This window comes from Delphinus delphis, chromosome 9 (genome assembly GCF_949987515.2).
Source record: "Delphinus delphis chromosome 9, mDelDel1.2, whole genome shotgun sequence".
Classification (NCBI taxonomy): Eukaryota; Metazoa; Chordata; class Mammalia; order Artiodactyla; family Delphinidae; genus Delphinus; species Delphinus delphis.
In genome coordinates, this window is record NC_082691.1 from 101,593,891 (window position 1) to 101,610,955 (window position 17,065).

The 17,065-nt window shown below is 56.3% G+C and overlaps 1 protein-coding gene across 3 annotated transcripts in view; it reads right to left on the bottom strand.

Annotated features, from left to right (window-relative positions):
* Positions 1-17,065, bottom strand: part of PRKAG2 (protein kinase AMP-activated non-catalytic subunit gamma 2) — a 277,944-nt gene that overhangs the window by 178,578 nt on the left and 82,301 nt on the right. For all 3 annotated transcript variants that reach the window (XM_060021147.1, XM_060021146.1, XM_060021148.1), the window contains exon 3: positions 13,931-14,210. In XM_060021147.1, the coding sequence (XP_059877130.1) occupies positions 13,931-14,210 (280 nt within the window). The remainder of the gene's footprint in view (positions 1-13,930; positions 14,211-17,065) is intronic.

The following is a 17,065-nucleotide window of genomic DNA, read 5'->3' on the forward strand; positions in this document are numbered from 1 at the left end:
GCCTCTGCTCTGTGGTTCCCGGTGGACCAGCTGCCCCAGGACTTTGCACAGAGTGGGGACGGCCACCCCTTCAGAGCCTCAAGTCGTCGAAGGCTAGGTGGCAGCTTTTCGAAAGTAAGCAAACAAACAAAAAAGAAACCAGGTGGAAGGAGCCGTACAGAGAAAACACAGAAAAATTGAATTTACAGGAGGCAGGACTCAGACCTAAGACCTCGCCCAAAGGTGGCCTGATAACCTTGCTTATTTACTTGGTCGAGGGAGAACGGGACTGGCATACATCATGAGGCTTTTAGCTCATCTGCACTTTGCATTTCCTCCCCACAGACTCCTCCTCTGGCTCAGTCGTGGTCACTTAACAGAGAAGACTCCCTGGCCGCTGCCCCGCCCCAGACCGCCCTGCCCCCATCTGTCCCTTTACCTGCTCCGTTTCCCCTGATAGCACGGGGGTGAGGGGACTAAAGTCTGTCTGCGCTCCAGTCCTCCCCCCACCCAGCCCTGGGTCTGGAATATTCCAGATTAGTTCTTCCAGTGTTGCCTTAATCGCGCCATCCGAAGGAACTTCACCTCTGTCACCAAGGAGACGTGTAAATTAGTTAGGATGTTTTAGCGGCATTATAACAGAAACAGAAACATATAACTTAAAAGAGACTAAACTACCAGGACGTTTATTACCTAAAATAACGAGCTCCGTGATGCCAGCTCCATGAAGATTACCTTCCCACCTGTCTGCCCCGCCGTCCTCTGTGTTGGCCCCGGTCACAAGATGGACCATGTGGCCTGGAAACCACGGCCTCACACCGCAGACAGAGGAAGGAGGGGGATCAGTCCTCCGGCGGCACCTCTTTTTGTTGAAGGGGAGGCACCTTTTCTCTGATCCCTCGCAGAGCTCCTCTTGTGTTTTGCTGGCTCCCCCTGAGCCCCGTGAAGTGGAAGCCAGGCATGTCCCCAAACGGGGAAGGGGCCTTAGGTCATCTGTAACTCGTGCCCAGGGGCTGGGCCCTGGGTGAAGCCAGGTTCTGTCATGAAGAAAGAGGGGGAGTGGCTGCCGGGCAGCCGTCAGAGCCTCCTGGTGAGGGACAGACTGTGCACACAGATCCGTGTAATGAACTTGGGGAAGGAAAGCCAAGGGACGGGGTTTGGGGGCAGAAGAGGAAAAAGGAGGTCGCTGCACACGGCAGCCGAGGGCCGCACGGCCACCCGGCCACCCGTCTGCCTCTCCTGAGCTGAAGACGACCTTTGCACCCGGCAGGAGACACTCCTAAGGATGGGCCCAGAGGATGCAGGGCTCAGGTACCTGACAGCACTGACACAGCGGAGCACCGCGCTCTAAAACACACACCTATGCGTAGGGACCAGCCAGGCGCAGAAAGATGGTGCTGGTAGCTCCCCAGGGCCCCGCACAGGAGCCACTACTGAGAGCTAACTCAGGGAGGTCAGAGGGCAGGTCAGCTCTTCTCAGGAGCAAACTCCAGGGCGTCCTCGGGAAAGGGGTGAGTCCAGCTTTGCTGAGCACCCACTGCGTTCGGGGCAGAGCAGCTCCCACGTGTCCATTCGCTACTGAGCTCTGGGACGTAGAGCAAGTCCCTCCCTGCCCGGGGACAAACAGCTGCCTTGCGGGGAGGCCGGAGGCCAACGCCGGTTCTGGGCTTGCAGAGCGGACCTGAGCCCCACCTCCGAGCCCCCGGAAACCTGTGGGAGCCGCAGGGAAGGCACGACACCTGGGCTTTACGGCACACAGGAGACTGAGATGCATACGAGTCCCCGAGCCCTCCAGAGAGGCCGGAGGGCTGACTCGGGGGATGGCTGTTCTGGGGGGTTCAGATGGCCTCGTTGGGGCCATGAGGACAGATGGGACGTGTCCCCCCGGAGCAAAACCCCAGCAGTAGAGTGGAGAACAGAAGCCATCACAGAGGTGGACACCAGCTCATGCCCCTGCCCCGTCACACCTGCCCGCGCATCATCTCTGCTCCACCTACAAATGCGCCCAGGTCTCTCCTACCTTGAAGCAACAAGGCAACGCCTTAGCTTCCATTTAGCTCTGTCCACCCGCCTCTGTCGGGATGGGCCCACTTCTGCCACAGTGAGGAACGAGCCTTGGGTCCTCCGTGGTGGGACCTCAACAGGGACTGTGCTCGCAGCACAGCCCCCCCACGCGGAAGGCAGCAGGCCCGGCCGCCTTCCCTACGAGGCCCCAGATCCGGCTGCTGGGCCGGATCTGCACCTGCACCTGCACCACCTCGGCTTTCTCTGCCTCTTGCCTCCAGCCCTCAGCTGCCGACGAAAGACCTCTGATCTGCCCGGAACCGTCTTAGGCAGGAGCCCTGAACTCTCACTGCCTTTGGTGGACACCTCATCACGTGGTCCCAGAGCAGCCTCAGGGAGGGGCTGGGAGAGGCAGGGAGCCCAGGCTGTGGACGAGCTCGGAGGTCCCGCCACACGCTTCTTGCTTCCTTCCCTTCTGCCCAAGCGCTGTGAAAGAAGGCCAGTCTCTCTGACTCCCGCCCGGCCTCCCACTCAGGCCTCAGCCCCTAATTACGGCTTCTTTCCCTTCCCGGCTACCCGACCTGCTCTCTCGAAAATCACCAATGATTTCGAGGTCAAATGTCGAGGAACTGGCAGCAGCTGGACGGCCTCACAGCCGGCCTTCTCTCCCCATCTGGGAAGAGTGGGGGGCATCTGAGCCACACGGCACCCTCCCTCACTGACTGTACTCTTGCGATGGATGACAGATCACAGGCCAAGCTTGCTCCGTGGATCTCAGCCTCCCGTCTGTTAAACGGCATCACTTTCCCATGGAAGGTCCCTGTACCGGTTTCCTGCTGCCTGTACCAGGGCACCACAAACCAGGTACATCAAAAACGGGTTCCCTCACGGTCTGAAATCGAGGTGTTAGCAGGGCCGTGCCCCTTCCTTGCCTCTTCCTGCTTCTGGTGGCTGCTGGCAACCCTTGGGTCGCAGACCCATCACTCCGGTCTCTACCTCTGTCGTCACGTGATGCTCTCCCTGTGTGTCTCTGTGTTCCCATCACCATCTTCTCATAAAGCACCAGTCATAATGGGTTAGGCGCCCACCCTACTCTAGTGTGACTTTATCTTAACTAATTACACCATCGATGAGTTCATTTTCAGATAAGGTCACAATCAGAGATGCTGGGGGGTAGGACTTCAACATATCTTTGTTGAGGGGACACAATTAAACCCATAACAGTTATTAGAAGGATTAAATGAAACTTGTGTCTTTAAAATCCACCTAACGTTGTCTGAAATCAGTTCTTTGTCTTGCTTAGTTCCCCCAACAAGCCCTGGCCTGATAACTTTCCTTGAATTCCTACATGACCCCTGCATTCCTGACCCGCTAACTTGAAGCTGACTACGACCTTGTGGGCTGGGATCAGGTGCCTTCCTAACATTGGAGGACGATTCTTTCCATAATGGTCTGAGTGTCTGATGCGTGCAGAGCCTACGGGCAGCCAATGCACCTGCAGGAACCGTACCGAACGGCAATTTCACACTCAACTTCATCTCCTTCTGTGACGCCACGTGAGTAGCAGTACGACGGCAAACCCAAACGGAGCACCCAGCCTACACCAACATCTTCTGGAAAGAAGAGAGATTCTGTCATCACCTCTCATACAAGCTCAGCGGAGGGTGGGGAAGCGGCGGGCTGAACCCCGGAAGGCTTTGTTCTCGAATATCACTCATGCAAACAACAGCATGTGTCAAAATCCATCTCCTTTTTCTGGGGGTGGGAAGGAGCTCGCAGGAAAGCTCTCGTCAACAGCAGACCTTCTGGAGGAAGTGATGGTGGGTGGGACACTGGGAGGGGGGAGGGGGGAGGGGGGAAGTGAGGCCCACACGAAACACACTTTCCAGAAAACCGTCTCCTCCTCCCAGTGTCAGGAATTTTCACCCTTTGGGTGGTTTGCATTTGATTCTCTTCTAAGCCAGGTCTCTGCGGGTTGTCTGAGGGCAGCGTCGGAGCAGCTGCAGCCCAGATGCTCGCTAACCCCCACCTGTAGCATCCCAGGACCAGGAGCGCAGCCGAGCCTCTGCTGGACACAGACTCTGAGATGAAACAGTCACAGGGGAAGGAGAGGGCCCAGGATTTCCCTGAGAACCTCAGGCTGACCAGAGAGCCGGTGGACTGGCTTAGAATAGCCAGCGTTTGGCCAGTGGTGCCCCAGGGCGGCCGGGCCTGTTAGAGAGATGGAAAAGCTCCTGCATTGGGTGGGTGAGAGCCACGGCCAGAGACCTCCTGCCCCTCCTGAGACGTCCAGCAAGACGGTTACCCTGAAAGGTAACCCACAGGACAAGGTGCCTCTAGTGCTGAAGCCGGGACCTCCCTCTGTCCCCAGGGGTCTGGTGATGGGCCTTATTTTGAGTATCATCAGGTTAGACAGCCACGGAGGAGAAGGGACAGACCTGCGTGGGCACTGACGCCTCAGTGTGTTCTGCAAGTCAGGGGTCAACGGAGCCACACTGGGATGGGCAGGGTGTCCTGCAGTCCTCTGTGGCCTGACTCTAACCACTGGGACGCAGAGGGAGAAAAAGAGGAAGAGGATCTAAGTTGAAAACATATTCTCTATTAAAGTGTTTCGCCCTCCACACTACACTAGGAGTCGAAGCAGAAAAACCACTAAGTGTCTCCAAACCTCACCGTGTGGTTGGCGAGGTCCCGTCGGAAGGACACTGCTTCGGACCGAGGGCAGAGGGAGGTGAGTGAGCCTCTGCGGCCCAAACGGTGAGCTGAGCTGAAGGTGGAGCCCCGATCGGCCTTGGGCACCGTGGTTAAGTCTGTGCCACATCTCCGTCCAGACTCACGGTTGTGCATTTCTACCAACGCGGCTTCATCCTCAACTTCTGACCCCAAACATGACTGGCCCAAAGAGATCTCTTTACAAAGAGAAAATCTGACTTCCAAAGACCAAACCTGCCCGTCACCAAGAGTATTAGAGAATAGATATGGCTGTGAAGGCAGTTCTCAAAGAAGACTTTCAAAACTAAGAGACATTAGTGTTCCTCATCGCGGAAGGAAGAATAAACGGTCCAGAGTTTGCACAGAGATGAGCTTCCTCCCCGTCTTGCCATGCCCGAGGGGCCCAGATTAGGGGGGTCGGGCCCGGTCGTCTTTCGCATCAGCCGTACCCCAGCCCCACTGCACGAATCGCCGCCTGACTGCCTTGTCACGCTTCCAGCGCGCTTCCCGGAAGGAAGCCGCACCCCATACACCTGCAGTCACGCTTCCAGCGCTCTTCCCGGAAGGAAGCCGCACCCCTGCACCTGCGGCTCGTGCGTCCTCGGAGCCCGAGTCACCAGGCTCTCTGATACTCCGCTGCACAGCTAGAAAAGCTTCTTTGGGACTAAGCCAAAACCAGGTCTTCGCTTCCGAGGGTAACGTAAACGCTCCCGAGACAAACATCTCCCTTTGAACAAGATGTGTACCTCTCTGTCCTCCCGAGAGTCTGAACAGCAGCCTGGGAGAGAAAACCGTGACCCTCCCCCGCCCCCCCCGCCCCGGAAGAAGACGGAAATTCTACAAACGTCCGGGAGAAGCTGAAATCTGGGATAAAATGACTAACCTTGAAGGGTTCATCGGGTGAGAGAACTGACGTGTTCTCAATTCCCTGTCGAGCAAGGCTGTACACAGACCCTGTGAACCCTGCCCCGTTCCAGAAGCAGATTCAGGGAAGTCCAAGTTATGTTCTTGAAATGCACAGGCTGCCTCATTGCACAGAGGAAGTAAGGCGCTTTACAAGGAGACACAGGACACACCTGGACGCTCTAGGGTAGCAGCAGACAGAACTGACACCCTGACAGGCCGCCCCTCCGCCATGGGGCACGCGACCTGGGGAGGAGGGTCTCACGTGTACAGACCCCCTGAAACCATCCACCTGGCTGGGCCCACACCCGTGGCCACCCCGTGGCTCCCCTGGCTGCGGCTGGAGGATGATCTGAGCGCTCCCAGGCATTCCTGTGCTGAGTTTATTCCAGGAGACAGCAGGCCCTGCGCCAGCGGAGGCCGGGAGGAAGGTCCCGGGGACCCTGAGCTCAGGGGAGGCCCTCCCGCCTGTGTCCGTGGCTGCTAGAAGGCACTGGGAAAGCACGGACTCCCTGGAAGCACCAAGCAGGACAAGTGCTTGTCTGCCCAGGTACAGGGCTTGTAGGGGCCTGGGCGGGAGGATGGAAGGGGGAATCAGACAGGCCTGTCGGGAGCCACATGGGGTCTGATGCTAACCTTCTCGGGGGGGAAAGGATGAGGCCTGGTGGTGGGCGGATGTCCATGAAAACTAGGAGCAGCTGGAGGGCTGCACGCAGCAGGAATCGGGTGTGAGGTGCGGGCGCCCTCTCGTGTGAAGGTCGGGGGGGGAAACCTCTGCTGGCGGAGCCCCCGACTTTGGCTGGGGAAGGAGCTTTCGTGCCTTTGGTTTTTCTCCTGAGCTTTGCTGCATTGATCCGGCCTGCAGGGATGGGCAATGCCTTGTATTCGGAGCTGGAGGAAGCCTTGCACAGTAGGGCACCGTAGGTAAAAGCGGACACCACGTGGGTTCAAATCCTGGTTCTGCCACTTAGCGGTGCGGCCTTTGCTCAGTGACTTAGCCCCTCTGGGCCTCAGTTTCTGCTCTGATGAAAATGGTCAAAATCTGACGTCATGGAGTTTTTATGCAGATTAAAATAACCATCGATGTTAACACATCAGGGAAACTCCTGTTTTAAGTACAGACTCCTGGAACTCCGGTACGGAGCTCGCCAGTTTAGGCGGCAGGTAACAGGGGGCCTTTTCTTAGTGCTTCCAAGACTTACGCACACAAATGACTTCCCACTCCACCCACTCGGCAGGTGGGTCGCAAAGGAAACGGAATAAACTATTAAGCCGGGACATGAGGGGCCAGGGAAGGTTTGTGGTTACAGGAGGGAAACGAGGTGAAGGACATCTCTTAAGGAAAAGTTAGGAAAGAAGTAGTATGGTGAGAAATAAAGGGCAAAATACGGGTATTTTCAATCACCCCTGGAGCCTCTCTTCTGTTACCATTTCCCTACATCCGGCTCTGATAGAGAGCAGGCAAATACAGGTTATGCAAACAGAGGCAGGGTATCACTGAGCTGGGAGGGATTTGCGCGCCCAGAGAACTGACAAGGATCCTCCTTTCAAATCCTGGAGGACCGGCAGGGGTGGGAGTGGGGAGGTGGTGGGATGGTGGTGTTTGCTGGTAGCTACGCTTTTGCATGAGTCCAAGGAGAGCCTCTGGGCCTGTAGTCTCAACAGAGCGGCTCATCCAGAGAGGCTGTGCTTCCCCGTGGGTGCGTCCCGGCACCCGGAGTAGAAGTCTCCCTGGAGAAAGCGTCCCCCTCACCCACGTGGACCTGCACGGTCACCTTTCTCCTGGAGTCGGTGGCTGCCAGGCTGCAGAACGGCCTCACAGTCGTGCTGAGCCGGACTGGGACGCTGGACGCTGCCGGACGCTGTGCGCAGGCGACGTGATTGTGGCCCGCCTGGCCGTCTCCCAGTTCTGTCTGCAAGGGATGGCCCTCCAGCGCAACCTCCTGGCTTCCTTTGGTTTTGGTTCCAAATTTTATTTCAGCATCTCCTGGAGCTTCATCAACACTCTCACCTTCTGGCCGACCAGCTGGCTTGCTGTCTTCTACCGTGTGAAGGTAGCATCCTTCTCTCACCCCATCTTCTTCTGGCTGAAGTGCAGGATTTCTCGGTCAGTGCCCGGGCTGCTGCTGGGCTCCCTGATCCTGTCTGGTCTGACATCATCAGCAGCCACCGGGAAGTCAATTCTTGTGCAGATGGTTGCCACCCAGGGTTCCCATGGCAACGACACCCTCACGCAATTATCATGCGGTCAGTTCCATTCCTCCTGTTCCTGGTGTCCACCCTCTCGCTCGTGTTCTCGCTGCACCGGCACTTGGGGCAGATGAGGGACCACAGATCCGGCCCGAGTGATCCCAGCACCCGGGCTCACACCGTGGCCCGGAAGTCACTTGCCTTCTTTTTCATCCTATTTCCTGTGCCTGAGAATTGTCCTTGTGAACATCCCAACCCTCCGGAAGCACCGGCACTGGGAAGCGGTGACCTACGCCGGCATCTGTCTGCACGCCAGCATCTTGGTGCACAGCAGCCCCAAGCCGAGAAGGGCCCCAAAGAAGAGGCTTCGGCGAGCCCTGGGCAAGGAGCAGTTTGTATTGAGTTACCGGTATCAATGACCTCTATCACTGGACAAGCCCACGGGTGGCAAGAATGCACAAGGTTTGGGGCTCTGTCCTTCTCTCTCTTCATTTCCTGGTTTTTTGCCTACCCTTCGTACGCCCCCATTAATTCTTTTTCCATCCCTCTCTGTTTCTGCCAACCGTTCCAGTGGTCCTGGTCTCTGGTCTGCGTCCCAAGCCACCTTGGACTAGGATGGTGGTCGCATTTCCTCACAGGCCTTTCTCACTGTCTACACAAGCAGCCCTAATAATATTCTCCCAGCTTCATTTTGGTCCGTTCTCCCTTTACAGAGACCTGTAATGGTTGTCGGCCGTCTCTGTGGTCAACCTAAAGTTTTGTTTCTTTTTAAGTGGTGACGTAGGTTGTCCTCATACCATCACCCCACCATCAACTGGCCTCCTCGTCCCTGCTGCGCTCTCAGAGCCCAGTCTCTCTACTTCAGCTCAGGAAAGCTTCTTTCTGTCTCCCCGCATGCTCTTCCCTGCAGCCTGTGGTCTTTTGGCCCATCTGGAACTTCCTTCTGTCCTCTCTCTGCCGTTCTTTGCCGTCCCCTTCTTTTGCGCCCTGCTTAAGACCAATTCCACCCGTGGAGCCTTTTCAGTTTGGTCCCATGAGAGTCTGAGGGCGTATATGAGTTTTGTGCCGTGACAGGTCCTGTCCTCGATTCTGTGTGTTTGCTGTATGTTGCGTTAAAAGGAATTGTCTGACGTGGAAATGCTTTTAGGTACTGGCCAACAGAAGATGGAGAAAGCAAAAAAAGTAAATTTGCTACAGTTCTCAATTTTGAGAATCTTGCTTTTCCTGTCCGCTCGCCCAGGAAGTGGACCCTGCGTGCGGACACCTAGAGATTGGTCTCCAGGGTAACCTGGGATACAGGTTAGTTAGCAACCCAGAGTGTGTGCAAAAGGGTCCACTGGATGTGGAAAGAGAAGTGTGGCAACTTTAATTTCTCTTTATTTTGATCTCTTCCTTTAAATTAATTTTTTGGGGTGTTTTATGATGTACATAATGTATTCGTAGAGTATTACAAGCACGTAAGTAAAATAAAGGAACGTGCATACGGCAGAGAAAAACAATGCTCGCGTTCGATGCACTTCGAACGTGCATAGCAGACACTGATTATTATCAATGATTAGGGAGCAGAGCTTAGTAACGTGAACTTCAGTCCTTCTTGAGGTCCTGCCTTGCTGACTACGCAAGATTGTTTTTGCTTTTAAAAAGACTTTCATCTTATTATTTGCAGTTCAAGAACATACTGACGTGCACTTCCCTTTCCTCATCTACAAAGGCAAAGTCGTCCTCAATCAAGTTGTAAAAAATCTTGTGGAGATAAGATTTGCTGTTTTCTGGAAGCTTCTACTGCCACATGGTCACGTAAGACTTCTTGGGAACTAGACAAGGTGTAAACATGTTCTGCTTTGTGGGTCACGTGGTCTCGGATAGCTCAACAGCTCAAGTCTGCTGCTACGTGTGAAAACAGCCGCAGGGGAAAGAAACAAGGGCGTGACTGTGTCTCAGTGATTCATGGACACAAATTAATAAAGGATTCAGGCTGGATTTTGTCCCAGGCTGGAGTATGCCGACCACTGTATCAGACGAGGAGGCTGTATAGAAGGTTATTGCTTTGATTGGGGTGGCCGACCCTGATCCCCTAAGGGAATAGGTTTGCTACTAACAGCGGGCCTGGGAGGAGTGTGACGAACACCCCAGAGTCCCCAAGACGTGTCTTGAATCAACACGCCACTGGGCCCGGAGACCAGAGGAAGGCTACAGCCACTCCATACAAGCAGCCCCTCCAAGAGGTAGGGTCCTTCTAGAACAGAGGGCTGGTTTTCCTCCCTGGGCACAGAGCCCCAGCCAGCCTGGGTACTCGCTGGTCCTGGGACCAGACATAGCATCTGGAACTGTAGCCTCCATCCGTATTACCTCTCTTGTTCTTGAAGTGTCTGAAGACTGAATCATCTCCCTTTCCTTTATTTCCCTTTGAAAATGACTGTGCTCAGAATTTCTGTCTTCCCTCTTTCTTTCCCCTCATACTAGAAGGCAGTGTTTACCAAGCTTGAGTGTCACCCGAGGGGTTGGCTGCAGGCGGAACTGATGACAGAACTGACATAGATTCTATGTCATCGTGTAGGCTGAAAGGCACCAGATAGGGACACGGTGCAGACAGTACTGGAGGAGGCATGGGAATTTCATTACTTGAAGATGGAGGACTCCGTCCGTCACGCTGACATCCTTAGTGGTGACGCCTGGACATGATGCTGGGGAAGCAGCAAGGCCTCTAACCCCTGTGTGTAGGGTGACTGGACCGAGTTCAACGAGGGAATCCTCGTAAAAGTGGGAGGCTGTGTCTGCACACACGCTGGGCGGTGGACGAGGAGGGTGTCACGGGCGCCTGCAGAGCTGCCAACTGCGCCTCTTCTCCAGGAACGTCTGCTCGCTTCCCGGGTGGGTTCTTGGTTACTTTGCTTTTGCCGCGTGATCCTGCCTCCCAGCCCCCCAGTAACCAACTGGTTCAGAGATCCCAACTGGGCTAATCAGAGATCCCATAATGAGGAGGCTGGAAAGGTAACTGGAGAGACACGAACACCAGGAATTCTCTGGATGTCCATGAATTCTTGCTGCCAAGCGCCCCAGAACCAGCCTGGCTCCTTCCCTTTCTGAGTCCTGAGCGTTCAGCTCTTCTTTGAATTCTGTAAATACACCCAAATCCTTCCAATAAATTGTCTTCCTTGTTTTAAAAAAAAAGGGGGGGGGGAAGTAAAAGGATGGGGACCAAAAATGGATTCAGAAACCAGGCTAGAAATGTATCCCTTAATGCCCCTCATACACATTTGGTTCTAAGATTTCCAGCAGGCAACGCAGACAGGGAAAATTGGGTCGTTACGTGATCGGTGTCCATCATAGACAAAAACAATCGAGTTGCTCAGAAGCACAGCTATTCTTGGTACCGAGACAGGAAATTTCTCCCAGGGGGCTCGTGTGACAAATGGCGTCTTCACGACATCTTTCCAACGGACACGGCGGGTTTCACAGGCAGCTGCTTACCCAGACCCTCCATACAGGCCGCTGACGTTACCCTCAAGCTCGATCTTGTGAAATCAGCTCTGGGGCAGTGGGAGCAATATGTAGTCTGGGCACGTTGACCCGGGCGTAGATTCAGGCAGGAAAAGCAGATAGACTGTATGCCCTCCACGCCAGCCTCACAGCACGCCCAGTGAAAAAATCAGGTGGCGGCTAGGACCTGAGGGGAGAACCCCGTGGAGTAGAGCACACGCGCCGCCTGGACACAGACTCAGACCTTCCTGCTTCATCAGCGGGCTGGGCAGGGTTGGTTTCCCACGTCCTCGGGGAAGGTCAAGGACCTGGGCTCGGTGATTCAAGGGCAACAGCACGGGCTACTGTCCTGGGTCCAGGACACCCGCTCCCAGACAGCTTCTCTGAAGAAGCCGAGCCCCCGCCCTGACCTAATCAACGCGTCTTTACAAGAAGCCCAGTCACTCCGCTGGTCTTCTTGAGCCCCGCCTACGGCTACCCAGCCAGACAGCAGAGAAGCCTTAACTAGCCACACTTGCTGCACAGCACCTAACAAGACACACCTCTGCAGCTGGGTGCTTTCCAGCACACTGAATGGCCTTTAAAAACACTGACCGGAAAAGGGCAGCACGGACTCCTGCTTCCCGGGAAGCTGAACATCTGGCCCATCTTCAGGACCCAGCATCCCACCTGCTGGCTCCCCCAGACCTCCCAGACCCCATATGTTGGCTGCCCCTTTCTGCCTTCAGAAATGACCCTGGTCCTGGGACTTCCCTGCTGGTCCAGTGGTTAAGACTCTGCGCTTCCACTGCAGGGTGCATGGGTTCCATCCCTGGTCAGGGAACTAAGATCCCGCATGCCGCGCAGCACAGCCAAAAAACCACCAAGAGATGACCCTGGTCTTAACAGAATGACCACCCTACACCCACAAGTCCTGCGCCTCCCCAGCCAGGGACATGAATTGCAGATCTTGGCTTTCAATGTAACCTGGGTCCCCCCCAAAATTCATGTCCTTCCAGGAACCACAGAAAGCGAACTTATTTGGAAATAGGGTCATTGCAGATGTAATTAGTTAGGAGGAGGTCATCCTGAAGTAGCGTGGCCCTCAATCCAAAATGACCGTTGTCTTTAGAAGAGGAGACGCAGAAGCACAAAGACACAGACACAGACAGACACACGGCGGGAGAGGGCCATGTGACAGCGACGGTGACGCAGAGGCTGGCGTGCTGCTTCTACAAGCCAAGGAGCACCCGGGACCGCCAGCAACGCCAGGAGCTAAGAGAAAGGCCTGGAACAGATGCTCCCCTAGACCCTTCGGGGGGACCATGGCCCTGCTGACGTCTTGATTTTGGTTTCTGGCCTCTGGAACTGAGAGAATAAATTTCTGTTGTTCAAGCCACCCAGTTTGGGGTACTTTGTAATGGCTGCCCCAGGAAGTTCATACAACCTAGTTCTGTTGTAAGCGACCCAGGCACAATGCCACCTGTGGGGAAACAGGACACCTGGTGAAGGTCTGGTCTGACATCCCCTCCCCTCTGAGAGGTGGTGTGTGATGGCATATTTGAGAATTGCAGGGTCCCTGTCCAGGAAACTGGGGATGCTCTCTAGGGTGTTGGGATGTCAGTGCTAGGACACACCTCCCTATCTGGCTTCATATCTAAGTTCCTAACTGCACGTCACCCGTACTGTCTGCGTGAGGACCACCTTGTCCTGTGACATTTGTACACTTACACATGAGTTCAGTCATCATGGCGATGCCTTTAGGGGTGCTAGGAACGATACCCCAAACCACCGAAAAAAATGAAAGAAGAAAGCTTCCCACACTTTCCTTACAAGTCACGGAGACTGAAACTGCACTCCGGCTGGCCTTGCAGATAGAGTAATAGCTCCAGCCCACAGGTCCTGCAAATACAACCCGGAAAGAAAGGAGGCGCGATGCCCAAGGGCAAGCTTGTTTTCCAAATCATTGTATTCTTGATAGGAACTTCCTATGTCCTCAGAAAGAGTTGCAAAGAGGAGGGAGATGTACTAAGACACGGGAAAGGTGAAAATAAACTCCATCTACTTTATGGTTTCCCTGGTATATTTCTAGATACGATCAACGGTGCTCAGTGGAGAATGTTTTATCCTTAGATCACAAACACTCGTGAGCCTAAAGAACTCTCTCTGAAACACACATCTGCTTCCCCTGTTTCTGTAGCAAATCAACCCCACCTACCCAGGGCCTGAGACAGAAAAGGTCAGCACGTGCTAGAAACAGGTTCACTCAAATCCCCCAAACGCCAAGCCGTAAGCCCTGGGGGCCGCACACGGCAGATCAGAGAAAGCGCTGGGCCGTCCGGCCCCAGGCGTGGGCCGCTGCTGATTCCCAGAGAAGGCTGGAGGCTAGCGTTCCACGTGGCTGTCCTCACAGCCATACTGCGAGTATCGGGGTATTTACATTAACCCCACAAGCCACGCCATACTGGGTGGATTAGTGCAGGGATAGAGCGACAGGTGGAGACACGTTGCGCTGGAGATAAATCTTTTCCTGGGGGACAGACCAGACGCACACACTCAGCACCATCAGTAACAGCCGCCCGGCCAGCTCTGGTGTCCCTGCAGGTGGCCCCGCGGCCAAGCGGCTGTGAGCAGGCCCCTGGCAGCCCTGCACCCACCTGAACAACAGTCATCAGTGCCTTACTTTTTCTGGAGCGGGAGAAGAACCGGATGCCCCCGGGCGAGGTAGACGGGTTGGAGTTGGGGGAAGATTCTTTGGACGAGGAACGGAAGATTCCGCTGAAGCTCATGCGGCGGGGCGAGCGCGGCGGGGACTCCTGGTAGGAGAACGGGAACACGGTTTTGGGGGAGCCGGGGCTGGTCTTGGGCCTCACGGGAGCAGACACGGGGCTGGAGGGCCGGTGCTGGGGGCCTCTGGAGAAGAAGCCTTTGGAAGGGCTGCCTGAGCCGAAGGGGCTGTCCACCTGCAGACAGACAAGACAGACAGACGGACGGGTGAGGTCACTCAGAGCGTGTCCCCCATGATCCAGCTGCTGCCACGACACCTGGACCGAGAAACAGCCCCACGCTCTTCCCCAGACAGAGGCGGCCCAGGGGAAGGACTGGACCCCGGGACGACCCACCCACAGGCCGGGCCGCAGCATCCAGGAGCCCACTGGCCTCGACCCGGTTCTCTGGAAGGGTCTTCTGGAGGCGGGGGAGGACAGCCATGCAGCCGAGAAGGCTCGAAACACGGCACCTGCCCCCTGCGTCCTATTTGCGGCCCCGTCTCCTGGCCTTCACTCCTGAAGACCTCGTGCCTGTCCTGCTCGAAGTCTGACTACAGATCTGATCTCTCTGATCTGAAAGACAGTGGGCCCAGGGCTCTATCCTGAGGGGACCCTGGCGTGGGAAGTGATGAGGTTTTCACCTCCAAGCAGCTTCGGCGCTGGAGTAACGGGGGTTGCAGGCAGAGGCCGGGAAGAAAGCGAACAAGGCTGCAAAGCTCTGAGGCTCACTTCGGCGACGGCTTGGAACTGTAGTGATGGTTTCAAAACTCACTGGACTCCGTATTTAAGCCAAGGCTCACAGACTCAGGGACTTTCGAACGTGTCCTGCTGGCGGGTGTAGCAGTTGGCGCTCCCACCTGAGTGCCTGGGCCTGACCCGCTCGCCTCTGGGCCACCCTGGAGGTTACGTAGACTCCCTAAGCCTCCGTCTCCTCCTGCGTGAAATGAGGGGCCGTACCTGCCCCTCAGGGCTGTCTGAAGGGGCATCGGGCAGACCTGACGCACAGGAACTGTACTCTGTACATGACCTGCTGCCGTCCCGCGGTTAAGCCTGCAACACAGGAGCCAGAAGGGCCTCGGGGCCCACCCAGCTCTGCAGCAGAAAAGGAAAAAACGACGTGTCCCCTGGGCTCTGGGGCAAGCATGAGACCTGGCAGGGGTCGTGCAGCACACTGAGACCCTGGGCTCCGCACGGCAGGTGACGACCGGTGCACTGCGCACAGGGCAGAGGCAGTCTCCGTGCCTCTATCCACTGGGGTGCCTGCCTGGACCCGGGTCCCCTGTGAGCTCTTCCACCACTAGAGGGAGCCCCCGAGCTGGGCTTGAGGTCCCTTAAAGGAAGTGATGCCCTGTGGGGACCCTCAACCGCACGCCCCCTTCTCCCTGAGACCCTCCACCCTGCGTTAAAGGACCAGTGTGGCCATGGCGGGGAGGGGTGCAGAGGCTAGCCCCGTGCCGGTCCCCTCGCCGAGTGGGAATCTGAGGCAGAGGCCGAGCTTCCCCAGAGCCATATAACTCAGGCTCTCCTCCTTATGGAGAAGTTCAGGGTTTTCTTTTGCTAACCATTTGGTGTGAATAGCATTTAGATTCTCTGCCTCTAGAGTACTGGGTTCAGCCACTACCAACCGGCCTATGGGACTCAGGTCTGCATCCTAAGAGTAATGAACACAGAGCTTTTGGAGCGGTGGGAGGCGTGTGCCTGTGGACGTGGGGGTGGGGCGTAGGGCCAGCAGGCCCAGGGGTGGAGGAAGACCCCACGGCAGGGTGGTACGTGTCAGGGTTCGGGACAAAGATACAGGAGTCTGAATCCCAGCTCAGTTTCCAGCAGTGACAAGTGACCTACGTGTCAGTGTTCTCATGTATCCAATGGGGACACTAGGTCGACTCGCAGGGTCGTCAAGATGACAGGATATACACAAGGGAAGCACCTGCCACACAGGTACACAGCAGGTGTACACAGCAGGTACGTGTACACGATGGTACACAGCAGGTACGTCTGGGAGGTCAGCCCTCACTGTCACGAATTCGCTACAAAGAGACCCTTGGTAGACGTGGAGAGTCGGGGAGGCTGGGCTGATTTACGGAAAGACTCCACGTGGGGTGAGAACCTGACCCTCCTTTGAGGGGGAACCACAGAGCTCTTCAGCACGGGGGCCGGGGGGACACGGTCATTTAGGGCAGACGTTCTAGTGGCCTGTCACCATCACCCTCTGGGTGCCGCTGAGCCCGGAGCTCAGAGAGGGCACTGGCTGGAGGCTGAGGGAAGGCCCCAAAGCTGGTAAGTGGTGGGCGGGACCTCAGGCCCACGGCCTTGACCCTCACACCATTCACCTCCCGAGAAAAGCAGAAACGGCCACGTGAAACGGAAGAGGAGTCAAGGTCAAGCTTGAAGGCAGAGGGAGGGAGTCACAGTAGGAGGCCAGCCCCGCTGCTGCCCCATCCCCTCCACACTGCACAGTGAGCTCTGCCTAGGGAGGAGGGATTGCGGAGCAAAGCTGACGCTCACTGCACGCAGGGAACAAGATGTGGGCAAGGATGGGGTCCCCGCGAGACCCTGGAGAACAGCAGGCAAGACAGGGCTGCCCTGAGAGTGGCCCAGACGGGGAGAGATTTTAGAGGGAGACACTGCCCATCACGGGGCCCTGAAGCAGGGAAGGCGCTGAAAGCCGACGGGCCGTGGACAGGCCGATGGGCAGAGGTGTCCCAGGGTCGGGGGGAGAGAGGAGCTGGAGCCGGGAGGACAGACAGACAGCCACTCACTTGGGCCACCGCGGACGGGTCACCGGGGCAGGTTGAGACAAATGGCAGTCTCGAAGGGCCTGGGTGCCGGTTTGAACCGTACCTGGCGGGCAAGGGGAGCCCTAGGATTCTCCGACTAGGACTGATTCCAATTCCGGGCTCAGAATTGCAGGCCAAAAGGGCCAGGCACTCAGCCATCGGGCTTCAGGAGGGGGCTCCAGAAAGCAGGCCCTCTCCCCACACAGTGGCCAGACAGCGGTGGCTGTGGCCCATCCCGGCCTTGTCCCCCGTGTCTCCCGCCCTGACCCTGGT